The sequence below is a fragment of the Eupeodes corollae genome, chromosome 1 (genome assembly GCF_945859685.1).
Source record: "Eupeodes corollae chromosome 1, idEupCoro1.1, whole genome shotgun sequence".
NCBI classification, from domain to species: Eukaryota; Metazoa; Arthropoda; class Insecta; order Diptera; family Syrphidae; genus Eupeodes; species Eupeodes corollae.
This window is the reverse complement of record NC_079147.1, coordinates 90010196-90026803: the sequence shown is the minus strand read 5'-3', so window position 1 is coordinate 90026803 and position 16608 is coordinate 90010196. Positions and strand designations below refer to the sequence as shown.

General features: G+C 35.6%; 1 protein-coding gene across 1 annotated transcript; it reads left to right on the top strand.

Moving 5' to 3' along the window:
- The first annotated feature begins 2678 nt into the window (after nt 1–2678).
- LOC129942132 (uncharacterized) lies at nt 2679–4352 on the top strand. The gene is made up of 3 exons (XM_056050939.1): nt 2679–3262; nt 3374–3521; nt 3630–4352. The coding sequence occupies exons 1-3, from the start codon at nt 3200–3202 to the stop codon at nt 4112–4114; spliced, it is 696 nt and encodes a 231-aa protein (XP_055906914.1). The 5' UTR covers nt 2679–3199; the 3' UTR covers nt 4115–4352.
- The last annotated feature ends 12256 nt before the right edge of the window (nt 4353–16608 follow it).

Sequence of the window (16608 nt, the reverse complement as noted above, 5' to 3'; positions counted from 1 at the left end):
CAAACAAATTCTGACATTAAACTATCCCAAGTAGTATGAGAAGACAGTTCGTTTGCAAAACGAAATATTTGTTGGCTTGCATAATAAATAATTTCTCTTAATAACAAACCGACTGCTAATTTTAAAATTTTAGGCAGCAAACTTGACCACTGGTATCTTAAAATACGAGTATCGAGCATATAAATTAAACTAAGCAAGTTCTTGGAACGAGTGATTTTTTTAACATCTTTCGGAAGTTAAGAAAACACATACAATAGGTAAAAATGCATGAAACCCTAATTTGAATCGATAGAACGGTCGATATAATTTAATGTGCGAAGATTATTTCATGCAATTTTGTGCCGGTTCTTACTTACTTAAGGTGACGCAATAGTCCTGTTCCTAGGTTATCTGTCTCCAGTTTCACACGCCAAACTAATTAAAGTCCTCTCCTAACTGCGTGTGCAACATCAATCGTGGTCTTACTCTGCTTTTGAGATTGAATTTGAAGACCTTCCCTTCCTTCTATAGTTTTGATTTTAATTTTTTTTTTGTATTCTTCGGACTAGATACCTGTTGCCGTACAGTTCGACATTGTATCTTTCCTCGCACTCTCCACCTAAACTCTTAAACCATCTTAAAACTTTCTCATCTCTTGCCTTGACAATGTTCGAACCTCAACAATACATGCGAACCAGAATTATAAGTGTGTTATTTAAGGTGACTTAATAGCCTTCTAATTCCAAAGAAACAGCGATTTGCGAAAATTATTTTCCGTTGGATTTAAGCGCTGGTGTTCTTGTCTGAATTTGTAGCGGCGGATCTTTGGTCTACTTTTTAGAGTCTATTCACAAAAAAATAAGACTCTGTATGTAATCCGCTGACTCGGATAGTATGTATTCCACTATTGTCCTGAAGAGAAGTTCTTTAACGCTGTCAAAAGTACTGCGTAAGCTTTTCCATCTTCCCTACTCTGCAGGTCTCTATCCAAGCGGATGGAAAACAACATTTGTCCAGCCTGTCCCTAAAAAAGGCCTCCAACTATCGCAAAAAAGCACTTACTTCCCTTTTTTCCAAGGTCATGAAAACGCTGATTTACTATCAGCTTACGAGATACATTAAATAATGGCAGCTTCTTTATGACCGTCAGTATGGAACTGTGGAACAAATCTTTACATCGTTTTGGAGCAAGTAAGATTATTGCACTTGATATTTAAAAAGCATTTTAAAGAATGAGTACCAAGCTCTCTTATCAAAATACTTTGCTTGTGGTATTGATGAATCCTTCTTCGTTGGATTAAAAACTACCTTTCTAACCATTCCAAACAAGTTGTATTGGAAGGTTTCAAGTCTGATATTCATAATAAAAATTCTGGTGTTCCCCAAGAAACGGACGTACTTTCAAGAATAGAGATTCTGTTTTTAACTGCACATCGAAAATGTGGAATTTTGATTTTCAAAACTTTAAGACCAATGTGCACCGGTGTCTCCTCTTTAAACCTTCAATAAAAAACAAAAAGTCAGCAGGTGTCGATGGTATATCCAACGTTGTGCTTAGACATTTACCGATGGAGGCAATTGACATTTACACCACGCTGTTCAATTATGCAATGAATAACATATTATCCAGTGGAAGACCGCTGCGTCTCATCCTCTCCCGAAAAAGGGAAGGGATAACTCCAACCCGTCAAATCTTCGGTCGATAAGTCTGCTTCCCAGCATCAGCAAAGTTTTCGAAGAGATCATCAATGTGGCTCTGACTAAGTGGGCTGCGGACAACAAAATAATTCCGGTTAAACAGTTCGGGTTCAAGGCGGGTCATGACACAATTCATGCTAGGTCGTTTCTGATATCCAATGGAATATATCAAAACAACAATGCACAGGTGCTGTTCTGGTTGATTTGGAAAAGGCCTTTGACACCTTATGGTTATAGGGTTAAGATAAGAAATGTTCTAAATTTTTCTTTTAGCCGAGTAACTTGGCTTATTTAAACAATTAAACTTATTTAATTTAGCACATACCTTATTAATATTAAACAACCTTCTTGTTTAAATCCACCTAAAATGTAAGTTGTTTAAGTTTACTGAGTACGTCGGTTAAAATAACCCACAAGATTTATTTAATTTTACTACTTAAATGGGTTAACAATAAATAATCGATTCGTTTAATTTAACCGAGTCATTCTTTCTTTTTACTGAGTGATATATGTTCTAATTTGCGGAACCTATTTAATCGTTTTAATAGGTTACATTTACCGAGTAAATGGGTTATATTGACTAAGTACATAGGTAAACTAAAGTGCATGTGTGCGAAATCTATTTAATCGTTTTAATGTGTTATATTCACCGAGTAAATGGATTATATTAACCGAGTAAATGGGTAAACTACAGTCAACTGGTACATGTGTGAGGAATCTATTTAAACGTTTTAATGGGTTATATTTACCGAGTAAATGGGTTATATTAACCGAGTAAATGGGTAAACTACAGTCAACTGTTACTTGTGTGAGGAATCTATTTAAACGTTTTAATGGGTTATATTTACCGAGCAACGCTGCTCCAGACACTAATACTTATATCATATGGCGTCTCCCATATACATTTAACCTTTTTAATGTGCTAAATGAACCCTTCAAGTGTGCTAAATGAACCGAGTAGAGGGTTACATGTACTTTATGTGCATCGTGTACAACGCATTTCATTTTCTGAACTCAGTTCATTCTGTGATGTGAAGTTGAAGTGTTAAGTCGCGTTTTGAACTCTTAAGTGTTTTAATTAAAAATTATCTATTCGAACCAAGGTAAAGTGTTGTTTATGGACGGTCAATTTAAATAAAAACTGTAGAATTGTGTGTGAAACAGTGTTTTCTAAAAAACTGCGGAAAAAAAGACAGTTTATTTGATCAACAACATAACTGAAACTAGCCGTGGAATTATAAGCCGCTGGGGAGGAAAGCTCCCACATCAAATTCATAATTTGAAAAGGAAATATAGGGCATCTGGCCTTATCCCAAAGCGATCAAGAATATATTCTTCTTCTCCATCTCCTTCAACTTCAAGTTCATCGCAATTGGAAATTTTCCAGGAAACAAACAATTTGCTAAATGATGTAGATTGCGAGGATGCCCTTCAGTGGCTGAGAAATTCGAGTCATCCCTGGACTACGGTAGAGGAGAAGTGGGTGGCCACCACACCGGCACGTCTGCATATACTTAAGCAAATGACCATTGACAATTACCTTAAGGAGTTCCCTGCTTTGAAAAAGCCAACCGGATATCTTTTAGTAAATGTCTCACTATTTAATAATTAACACATATATAATAATATTAACTTCTCTTCAAAATTTGTTTAATCAAATTGAATACGTAATTTAATCATATCCATTTTTTTTCAGCTGTTAAAGGACTTCGAATTTCTGTATCCCGAAAACTACAACGGGTTCATCGAGTCCTTCGCAACATATAAAACACAAATATTCCAATTAGCTGCAAAAAGGACAGGAAGGGATAAATGCGTCCAGAACTTGCTGTCCCTTGAGAAAAGTAAGTAAAATTACAAATTACGATTTAACTTATCAATTAACTTGTTTTTGTGATTTTTTTTTCTATATGCATTTACTGACTAAAGATGTACCTTATATTTCATTTCAGCTTCCGAGGATTCAAGCAACCTTGGAGCCTTACTCCTTATTCCTTCATTACTATCCGTAAAAACTTTTAAGCTCAAAGGAGCTACTAAAAAAGTTTGGAGACCATCGAAAGCCGAAGTGCGGGAGGCATTCATCACGCACGTTAAAACCGATGCAGAGATCTGTGAAGCTGTTTCTGCGCGGAAACACAGGCTTGAAGAATACAATCTAACATTACAACCTTTCATCATTGCGGTTGGTGAGTCACTGAATAGTGTCAAATCGTATTTTGTAATTGTTAATGATCATAGATATTTCATTCCAACAATTGTTGAAGCAGTTGATGCGTGTATAAAAATAATTTTTACCCTTAACGCTAAATATCCTGAGGAGTGTTCCTGTACGTGGATGTTTATTCAGAACGGTTTCTATAAAATAAAAACCCGTTATGATAAAACATCCACTGCCACCAATACTCTCCTCTCTGAGCTAGGGATGACGGAGTGAATACCAGTTTCAGTTTCATTTTTCATTTTATCCTCTTATCGAAGTTCGATAGTCTAAGCACACTTATATTAGTTTTGAGAGACACTACTGTTTTTTTTTTGTGGTCTGAAACAACAGTCGTTTGTCTTCACAAAGCTTATAATAGTTTTGATTTCATTTCATTTTTCATTTTATCCTCTTATCGAAGTTCGATAGTCTAAGTACACTTATATTAGTTTTGAGAGACACTACTGTATATTTGTATATTTATACTTATATATATGAATACACATATAATACATGTATACAATTATCTAAAAACACTGTAAATATGATGTTATGCTAACTTTATTTGATTAATAAATATTTTGTATTGCTATAATGCTTTAACCATTGAACAAAAAATGTTTTTTTTTTTATATATTATATATGATTCAAATAAGCGTAATGTACTGTAAAATCACAGGTAAGCTACATACGTAGCCCATCAACTCGGTTAAAGTAGGCTATCACTTGGTTACAGAATTCAACTCTAACCGAGTAAAAAGGCTAATCCAACCGAGTAGATAGGCTACTTCAACCAAGTGAATGGGCTATTTTAACCGAGTAGAATGGCTACTTCAACCGAGTAAAGTGGCTACTCCAACCGCGTCGATGGGCTTTTTTAACCGGGTGGAAAGGTTACTTCAACCGAGTAAATTATCTACTCCAACTGAGTAGAAAGGCTAATATTACCGAGTAAATTGGCTATTCCAACCAATTAGATAGGCTACTTCAACCGAGTAGATTGGCTACTCCAACCGAGTAGATAGGCTAATTCAACCGAAATGATTAGTTATTTCCATAAGTTCTAAAAACTATAACCGAGAAAATAGGTTGCTGCAACTAACTAAGTTTGTAAATTTAAACCAGTTAATAGGTTATTTTAAGCAATTCAATATGTTGCTTTTACAAACTTCTAGGCTATTCCTACCAAATAATTTTAGACCAATTTTGACAAATTTAACCGAAAAGTAGGCAAATAAAAATTTAGAACACTTCAACCGAGGACGTGGGTAAAATTTACCAATTTTTTTTAATCGAGTAAGCTCGTGTAAATTTAACAGATTGAGTTTGCAGGTGCTATATTAGCAGGTTTACTCTGTTAATTTTACACGAGTTTTCTGGTATTTTTAACCGATCATTTTTCTCCGTGCATTCTTAATCAAAAATGGTCTTCAAAAGGGGCGGTGAATTCGTCGATTCTCTCCATCATTTACACCAGCGATCTGATACGCCAATGATTTAATTGCGTACAGAACGGCCCGAAAGGTTGAGGTTATTAGAATTCTCTTGCAGCGTGATTTCGACAAGAATCAGCGATATTGCGTATTTATATTTATTGCTCGGACCAAGGCCAGAGGAGCCTTCGCTCTGAAGAAACAGCTGTTTTACAGCAGTCGGCTTGACCCCTTGAAGGTCTTGAAGGTAATTTGCTACATGACCCTCATACGGCCGATGATCGTTCATGGTTGTCCTCTGTGATTCAACGTTGCCCCTTTCTAGATGGAGAAGTTTCGGGTGTTCGAGCCTCACTGTTTAAGACGCTATACCGGCTTATATTGAACAGCCGAGTCTAACGTGCTTTACTATCAACAGAACTGACAATTTCGTGATAAAACTCGTCCGAGGTCACATTGGAAGAGCTATGTCTTCGACCAACAATTTAATTTTCGGGGCGTTCTATCCGAACGACGAGTATTTTGAAAGTGCACGCTTGAGCGGCTTCATTCCACCAGATGCATTCCTCTTTTTAGATAGATGCGGTCTGATACAGGATAGATTGGCAGTTCCGTTAATATACCACGTCAGATGACGAACGGTGGATAGGCGACTCCTATACAATCGGGACTTCATGGCGCAAGGCGGAGCGGAGCTCCTTCGGTTCGGTAGGGCTGTGTCCGAACGGGACCCAACTGATAGTGTGAACCAGTTTTGGCAGGTACAAAGAAAAATAATATGAAATAAAAAAAAAATAAAAGAAAGACAACAAAATATGAAAAACAAAAAACGTTAGATAGTTAGATTTGCTGCTTGTTCTAGTTATAAGTAGTTTATAGGTAGAATAAGTAGTTTTAATTAGCTTTATGTTTTATATTAAGGACCTTATTTTAAGTAGTTTTTAAGTAAAAATAAAAAAGGACATTCATATTAATTTTATTATTATGGTTAATTAGGCTATTTTATGAATTTTTGTCTAGCTTTAAAATGAAATTAATAAAAATGATTGGGTTCAATCCCAGAATGTGCCATCTAAAGTTTTTTTTTCATGGGTACTGACTCTTGCGAGGAATTGACAAATTTTCCAAGAGTAATTCTTTTCATGAAAAGTACTCTCTCATATTTGCCGTTTGGAATCGGCTTAAAAACTGCAGGTCCCCTCCATTTCTGACAACAGTACGCGCACACAGGAATGTTTGAAAGTTGTACATAATTTATTTTATTTTCCTTAAGCTCGCAATGTTTTTAAACTTTAACATGTTAAGGGCATCAATAACCCCTTGTTTTTAATATTTTAAAAGGTTTGACTTTGAATTTATGAGAGCCGGCAAATGCACGGAAAGGAGACAGACCGAGTCATAAGTAAGGTTGGCTAAGCTCAGTGCAGTAATGGCATCAATGTCTTTTTAGAACTTACCTTCGGATTAGACTTAGGCAAAACCAGTGTTCTTGAACTGTTTATAAAATATTTTTTCTTCGATGATTGATCGAATCACACTCGATTTCAAGAGAATAATATAAAAGCCTATAGGTGAAAAAGGTTCTTGGATACTAATGGCGCATAGAATTCAACTCCATTTTAAAGTTTACCTTCTTTATTTGTTTGTACGATTCAGAAACCGTATCAAATGTTTCTGGCAAATATGATTTATGATGGAGATAACTTTTTAATGGAACTTTCTGGCTTAAGGTCGATAGAGCAGTTTCAATTTTAAGAATTTAATAAAAAAGGTTGTAAACAATGTAATTCAGCTTTGTATTTGAATGGTATTACAAAGAGTTCATCGAACAGAAAACGATCTTAAATAAAACAGTTTAAATAATAATTTGAACATGCAATCTCTAATTGTCCATATTAATTTAGAACGACAGACTTTAAGCAAAGGACAATTTATTTATTGAAGCAATCAACTTAGTTTTACTAACATTGATTATATCATGTTCTGTTTATTCATACGTGAGTTCATTGTTATTTGTTTGATTTATATCAATAGGTTACACAAAGGCAAGTTGTTACATTCAATAAATAAACCTTTCTTATGAATTTCATTTAAACAGTTTTGTGGTTCTGATTTTGAAATAAGATAAACTATTTCATAATTGTCTGAATTAAGTGGAATGCAATTTTGAAACAAACACAACAATTGAGAATGAAATTCTAATAGAAAATATCAATTACCATATTCAATGGCAGTTATAAAGATTAAGTATAAATAATATCTCTTTGATAGTTAGTTTATTGATTTATTACTTAGAACTAATGTTTTTTTACACATGGTTCGTCTTGTAAATGGTGTTTTTAATCTAATAATTCAAACTTAGGTCTTAGTTTTGTAAGTTTTTTTTTCGCAAATTTTTTAAAATTGCATAGTTAATACAGGGTGGCACACGAATCGTTACGTCGTTTTGTAAGTTACTATTTAGATTTTTAAAAATCGATGCTTGGGATACGGAGAAAAGAATTTGGATAGTGCAACGGTACCATGCTTTGCAGTCCGTCATTTCCGTTAAAGGGAATTTAGGCGGGGGTTTGGCGGTAATCCCCCGAGTAGATGGACCATTATGAGGTTTGTAAACATGTTTACCGAATCTGGAAGCATCGCACGAAGGCCGTACCATCGAGATGCCAATGTTCGGATACAATCGCAGCAGTGGCATCTGCAATACAGGCCAATCCGAGCGTTTCCACCCGAAACTTATCGGGGAAAATTGGAGTTAGTAGACGGTCATTACAACGGATACTTCATGACGATTCAAACTTGTTTCCGTACAAAGTCCAAATAACTAACAAGTTAAACCCTCAGGATTTGCCTGTTCGCTTGGAATTTTGCCAAAAAATGATATCGATGGCCGAAGAAGACCACACATTGATCAATTGTTTGTTCATATCTGATGAGGTCCATATACAAACTAATTCTTGAGGTAAATTTGATAAATAAATACAAGTGTTGCGTTAAATTTTTCTGGATTTCCAGTGGCTTTCAGCTTACGAAGCAGTTTTTATTTGTCTAAAACCTTAACTTTCTTAGACAAAAAATGTCAAAAATTTGCAAACAGTCTTTAGAAGTCAATCATTTTTATAAATAGTCACCCATTAATCTTTTGCTTCCCATCCTGAGGTAAAAAATATTGTAACACTCTCATAGAATTTGGTCTCAGCATAAACGGTGCACTCCACTTAAACTTTTAGCAAAAGATTGTTTTTGTTTGAAGCATAAAATCGATTTTTTGGTTTTGTTCAGTTTATTAATTTTTGACGCAAACTAAGTTAAAATTTTCTTGTTTGAAACATATGAGTCCGTGTATGAGTTTAGAACGTCGCGAATTTGTTATTAAACACTACAAAGATGGGATAAGCCAAAGAAGCATTGCTGAAATGGTTAAAATGAAACCCTTAACCGTTTAAAACACCATTTGTACGCGGAAATCGAATCGACAACATAGGAAGGATAGCCTCAGATAAAATATTTTCTGACAACGATTTAAGATGGATTCTAAGAAAAGTAAAGGTAGACGCGACTTTAAGTATGCCTCTAATAGCTTAAAAGGCAGACAAATATTTAAATAGAAAAAAAAACAGTTCCGAAACAATTCGAAGAATATTCAGAGATGACGGTTTCATGGATATGGCCGTTCATCAGCCCTTCAAGGATGCAATTTATTTGAGACCATATTAACAAAGATAAAACTATTTGAGATACGGTAATTTTTACACACGAAAGTAAATTCAACCTTCATGGATCATATACGAAGGCAGCCAAACACAGAGTTCTTGCCGAAAAATGTATAAGGCACTGTAAAACACGGAGGTGTTTATGTTAGGTTTTGGGGTCCTATGTCTTCGTCAGGTATCGGTAACCTTAATTTCATTAAACATGAACAAAATATGTATTTTGGTATTTTGTAAGGGAATTAAATGGAAACTTCGGAAAAGTTAAAAATGAAACACAATTTCTTGCTTTACTAAGAAAACGATTCCAAACAAAAATCTGGAATCGCACAGTCTTGGTTGATTCAGAACTTTTCGCGTATTATGGAAAGTTCTAATTAATGGATTTCAATACTTACTCTTTCCATTCAAACAAAGAATGAACACTAAAAATAGACGAATGTAATACAATTGAAAAAATCAATTTTGAAATGAGTCAAGAGCTTTTGTCTTTTTTCCAACCTTGCATTTTCGTTGTTTATAAAATCTTAACTAATACAGAAAAAAATAACTTTATAGTAGACATTTCAAAAAAACTGTGAAAATTTCATTTAATATAAATACTAAGAGTGCCAGAGAATACCCCTGACAAACCACAAAGCGTCTACTTTTATCAAATTCTAAGTATTCACGTAACCAAAATACAATATGTTTTCATCAAAAAATCTCAATGTCGAAAAATATTTAATTAATAATAAAATAAAAACTAAGCTGACATTCAAATTTATATAGTAACATAGATACATAAATAAACCCTCCTCAAACCCACTTAAAACTTTAATCAAAATTCGTTTGAATCAAATCAAAAACCAATTTATTGAAATTAAATTGATAAATTCTGCTTTCTAGCCGATATTGCCAATTATCAACAAATTTCAATAAAAGAACGGCAAAACACGAAAACTAATATATTTTTGCTCTGATTTTGATGCCACAAAGAACCACTAACCAACAAAAAAAAAAATATACAATTATTCCATTTGAAAAGGTTATGAAATGGTTATGATGACCATATGCCTTTTTTTTGATTCAGTAGACTATCGGAGCTTTTTCAAAAATGCGGCTTATATAGGGTAAAACAAATATTTCAACCCCTTCTTCCTTAAAATGAAAATTACAGTTTGGCAGAATTTTCTGTTTTTTCGTCTTTAACTGTTTTCGGATCAAGCCTACTGAGAATCAAAGTTGACACTAGACAGACCTTTACAGTGCTTATACCTCAAGAATTTTTTTTTTCAATTTTGTAACTTGTGGTTCATAAAACATTAACAAATCGTTACTTCAAAGTCTTGTTCATTAAGTTTGTTTTGTATATCCTGAGTTTTGCTTTTCAATATATGGTAACCATATTCATAGGTTCTCGTGCTGTGGATAATGCTCAAAACCAAATGGATAACTTAATTTTGAACAAAAATCAAAAACATTATATCTAGAAACACAGCAATTATTCTGTGAAATTGGTTGGATTGCGGAGCACCCATTTTCGATGAAAATTCAAATTTAGTTTTTAACATGAACTCAACCTGAAGCCCGATAAAAGCTGTTCTCTTTTTGAGCAATACAAAATCAACCAAACGTATAACTAAGTGTTGGTATTTCGTATTTGTATGAAGATAAGGTATTTGAACGATTCGTTATTTATTCAAATTAGATTCTGGAATCTAATTTTCTGGATAGCATAGCCGGTTGGTATGGATGCAGATGGAGAGCATTATTATTTAAGCAGTTTAATATATTCAGAATAGATTGTACAATGAATGTCCTCAAACGCATTTATTTCGCCAATTAAAACACTTCACCTTAAGAATTGTCTGATGCTCACTTTTAATTTGGTTTGTATTCCTGAACTCCATTGAATGATAGTTCTTCTTCTAGGAAGAAAAGAAAATAACCACGAGGTTAAATAATGAACCTAATATACAGTTACAGATATGTAATAATAACCCTTAAATTAATAAATTCTTGTTGGCATATCTTGCGTTTTTATATGGGGTCCATTGCGATCATAAAGGGTGGTAAAGTTTTAAGGGCCGATATAATAAATGTGTACCATATCTAAACGTCAAGCTTTTTTAACTCAATTTTAACCATGGGAAGACACAATCAAGCAACACGTTAAAGTTATTGAGGCTTATTATGAAAGTTTAATTTTTCGGGCAATTAAAACCGCGTCTGTAAATAAAAATAAATTGGGTGGCGCAACAGTCCGTTGTGAACCAGGGCCTAGTGACTTACAACTCGCAACCATTCCTGTGTGCGAGTACTGTTGTCAGGAATGAAAGGGACCTACAATTTTAGTCTAAATCCGAACGGCTAATTTGAGTAAGCACTGTTTTCATGACAAGAATTACTCTTGAAGGAATTGTCAATTCCTCGCAAGAGGCAGTACCCGCGAAAATAATTTTTTTTAAATTAAGGTGGCACAGGCTTGCATGACAGTCCAACGCACTAACCATCATGCCACGGGTTCTGCAACCGCGTCTGTAGAAATTGTGAAATGTGCGAGAGTTACGTGCCCCACTGTAGCACTCACATTAACAACATAACTGGATATAGCATTTTTTATTTGTTAACACAAAAGAGAGCTGTCCATTTATTATTACAAGCCAAACTCTTATCATCAACATCATCATTCTCATCACGATCATCACCGGCACGACAGACTCTTATCATGCGTCGTTATATCTAATTTGATAAGAATTAAATATTACTAGTGTATATAAATGTATATTTTACTCCTTGGAATCTATGTTCTCTTAAATTTAAATCTAGTTTGTAAGAATTATTTTGAACGATCACTTGAAATCCAGCTTCCGATCAATAAAGACCTATGTTCTTACTTGGAAATATTTGCCTATTATATATATGTACATAACTCGAGCAAAAGCGCTTGCTCATACAGCTTGATTTATTTTATAGTTATACATCGAAATACATTTACAAAAAATTTTAATGGATCCATTTAGAAAAGGAAAACCCATTGTAAGCCAGTCACGTATGATAGTTGTTAAGATATATTATGACAAACTAGAAGAAAATCCTGTAAGTAACAACGACGCAAACCTTGGAAACTACTAGAATTTCTGAACACTCAATCAGAAGGATTATTAAGGAAAACGAAGAGACAAGAGTTGTGCAGTCTTCAAATAAAAAATTACAGCATACGAAGTGGAAAACTGGAAAAGATGAATTTGACATCGCAGCTATTCGGGGGAAAATACACAACTTCTACCAGTAGATAAAAATTATGATTTTAAATGTTGAGATAACTCGTCCAGGAAGATCTGGAGATTAACATAAGTATTACAAAACATCATAAGTACATATATAGTAAAACAACCGGAAACTCTTCTCTGAGAAAGAAATGATATTAAACTGATGCTAGTGAAGAATCTTAGATTGATGACAGGCGAATAATAGCGCATGCAGGTGGTAAAAGGTTCCGTCAAAAACTCCATACTTTTATTTAAATCTGGAACAAAAACAGGTGACTATTACGACGACATGAACATGAAATTGTTGCAAATGGATCCAAGAACAAGTTTTAAACAACTTGGAGGAACCTTCAGTTATTAAAATGGACAACGCCTCGTACCACAATAAATTAGAAAGAAAACAAATTACTTCTGTTAGCAAGCAATCCGAGATGATACAATGGTAAACCGAAATCAATATCCCGAATATCATTCAGATATTGACACTTGAACCGTGTGAAGAACTAAATCGAGACAGAGCTACACACACCCATTTTAATGGCCCATGAGGTTCTACCTTTACCACAACATCATCCAGATCTCAATTCCATTGAAAATATTTGAGCAACTTTCAAGGCAAGAGTAGGCTCACCGAAATACAACATTCAAGATATTTGATGTTTAAAAATTGGAGATTGACGAAAAATACTTTTTTTCACGACTTGATGTGAGACACAATTTCGGATTCAATTATAACTAATCCAGGTGACAATTCTTCAACCGAATATGAAAGCGAAATTAGTTCTGAAAACTATAAGTATATGTAAATAAACATTTATTATTTAAATTATATTATTGTTATTTATCATTTCCTACTCTCACCTCCCCGTGGTGAACATCAGGTGACTAGTACCTCAACTGGATTACAATCCAACCCCAGTGGAAAGTTATCGAGGGCAGCAAACGAGAGAGGGGGCGAGGTGTTTCCACTAAGGCACCTCTCCTTATCCAGACGGTTGCGGAGGAATTCCCGAGATGGAATCAACGGTGGCGTCTACAGTTCCAGTAAGGTTGAACTACAAAGTGAAGCGCCTCATAACCATACGCATCAAGGATAAATTCGGCAACATTAGCCTGATATGCGCGCATGCCCCCACAGAAGAGAAAGATGACAACACCAAGCCGCCTTGTTGTGCTGGGTTTCAAGCACCAACCAACAAGGAACCCCTGGTTTGATGAGGAACGTTGGCAGGTAAATGCAGCCAAACAACAGGCACGCAAACCGGCGCTGCATAAAAGGACGAGAGCTGCTCATGCGCTCCTTGAGCAGGAGAGGCAAGAGGAACTCCGACTTCTCAGAAGGAAAAAGAGAGGGCATGAGAAGCGAGCGGTCGAAGATGTTCAAAAGCAGGAATGAAGTTCGAAAATTTTATGAACAGGTGAAACGAAATTCATAGGTACATAAACCTAGAACCGAAGGCTGCAAAGACGGAAGTGGAAACATCATAGTGGAACCGCAATCAATGCTGAGGATATGGAAGGACCACTTCTGCAGACTGTATAACGGCGACGACGAACTGAATTCCGCTGTCAGGCAGGATGGTCCATTCAACATAGACGACGAAAGCCAACAATCCCGTCCTCCCGACTTAGACGAAGTTAAGATTGCCATATCTAAGCTAAAGTCTAATAAAGCCGCTGGAGCGGATGGCTTGAATGCTGAGCTCTTTAAAGCAGCTGGAGATAAGTTGGTTAGGAGCATGCACCAACTTATCTGTAAGATATGGTCGAAAGAAAGCATGCCCGATGAATGGAACCTCAGTATTGTTTGCCCGATCCTGAAAAAAGGAGACCCCTTAAACTGCACTAACTATAGAGGAATCATTCTACTTAACATCGCTTACGAAATCTTCTCTGTCGTAATATGTGAACGTCTAAAGCCCATCGTCAACAACCTGATAGGTCCTTATCAAAGTGGTTTTAGACCAGGAAAGTCCACAGTCGATCAAATATTCACATTACGGCAGATCCTGGAAAAACCCAAGAACACCAAATCGACACCCACCATCTTTTCATCGATTTCAAGGCCGCATATGACAGCATCTACAGGGATGAGCTGTATAGAGCCATGTATAGTTTTGGCTTCCCTGCCAAACTCGCCGTTTGTGCAGGATGACCATGGATGACCACGCTGCTCCATAAAGGTTGGGAACAACTTTACAGAACCTTTCGATGTCAAACATCGTGAAGAATAGTGTAGAACGCATACGTCAACACTAGAGGCACTATCTTTCAAAAGTCAGTCCAATTACTGGCATATGCTGATGACATTGACATAATCGGAAGAACTCAGCGTGATGTCAATGGGGCTTTTGTGAGGCAGAGGCGGCAAAAATAGGTTTAACGGTTAATGAGGGCAAAACAAAGTACATTCCGTCGTCAAGAAAGGACATACAACACCGACGTCTTGGTCAAAACGTCACAATCGACAGACGTAACTTTGAGGTAGTCAAGGACTTCGTCTACCTAGGCTCCGCTGTAAAAGCAGAAAACAACACCTGCGCTGAGATCAAACGCAGAATAACTCTTGCTAACCGCTGTTTCTTTGGACTAAGAAAGCAATTGAGTGGTAAAGTCGTCTCTCGAGGGACCAAAGTGTTGCTATATAAGACCCTTATCATCCCCGTCCTGCTATATGGTGCAGAAGCATGGACCATGACAAAAGCGGATGAAAGCACCTTGGAACGCTTCGAGAGAAAAGTTCTTTGTGTGATCTACGGTCCCGTATGCATCGAAGGGGAGTGGAGGAGAAGATTTAACGACGAACTGTACGGGCTGTACAGCGACGTAGACTTAGCCAGAAGAGTATAAGTCCAACGACTAAGATGGCTGGGTCAGGTAGAGCGCATGGAAACCAATGCTCCGGTCTCGAAAGTCTTCGAATCCACCCCCATAGGGCAGCGCAGTAGAGGAAGACCGCGGATCAGGTGGCGCGCACAAGTGGAAAGTGACCTCACCCAACTTGGAGCGCAAAACTGGAGCCATCCAGCTAGGGACTGAGTTAGATGGAGAAGTTTGTTGGGTGAGGCCATAGTTCACACAGGACTGAAGCACCACCTTAAGTAAGTAAGTATTGTTATTTATATTTGTTCGGTCAATCACCATTGACCTCGAGATTTAGTGGTCAACGTCCGCGCTGATGCAGCAGAAAGTAATTGGTACCTCACTACACCCACCACCACCCTCAGCCGGACAGCATCATATTACACATTCCATACTGACTCGCTATATGATCAGTTGATTGACATCAAAATGTGTCGAATTAAATGTGCCATTGATTTGTGCTTTATTTCTGTGCCAGCCAAAGCAGATACCTACCCACAGCACAGGCACAACCCTAAGTATACATAGAGCTATAGGTGGTGTCACCTATAATTTTATTTTTAATATTTATTTATTTAATAATTTTTTGTTATAAGTTCACTGTATTTAGTCAAATAAAAGCATAAAACTCATACGTTCTGTCCAATTTTTATTTTGAAGAAAAACAAAATTGAGTTAGGCAATGTAAGATTTAAGGAAAAAGCTTAACTCATTAAATATTTTGCACCACATTTTCCCTTTCTCTCTCTCTGAATCGACCGTTGACCAACTGAAGTGGATCAAGCTATACGATTTTTATCATAATGCAAAGAAATGACAGTAATTTATTAAATAATTTGGGTTTTATTCAAATTTACATCGGCCCACAAAAATTTAACCACCCTTTGTTAAATGAAAAAAATTGAAGTTTAAATCTTTATTTATTTTCAAGCAATTTGTATTTATTATTTGTTATTAAACAACAATTTTTGTCAACATTTTGGAGGTTTTTATTTTAACTACAAAATTTTCGATTGGATTTTTCTAAAATTTGTATCAAAATGTGGTTTTTTGTAGTTACTTGGTGTTCTCTGTTTGAGAAGGTATGAATACAAAAATGCAAAGCTACCTAGAAATGTTTCCTATTTCAATAAAAATATGTGTACATAGATTCACTTCATAGAATACAATTTATTTTATTTTAATATTGACATAGTACCTACAAAGGAAATATTTTTCCTTCGAGAACATTGAATTTATCTTTTCGTTTTTCATTTGAACAGAACAATGTTTCTAAAAATATGAAATTGATATGTTTTTTCCAAATCAAGGTATTTTATTTCTTATAAAAGTCTCCATTGCCATCTCAATATGATGGCAAAGAAAATTGACACAATTCATCACAATATTTTCATTTTGTCATGAATGCCAAAACTTCAAAAAATCATGTGTCAGATGATAGAGAATTTTGCAGCATGCTGTAGATATTC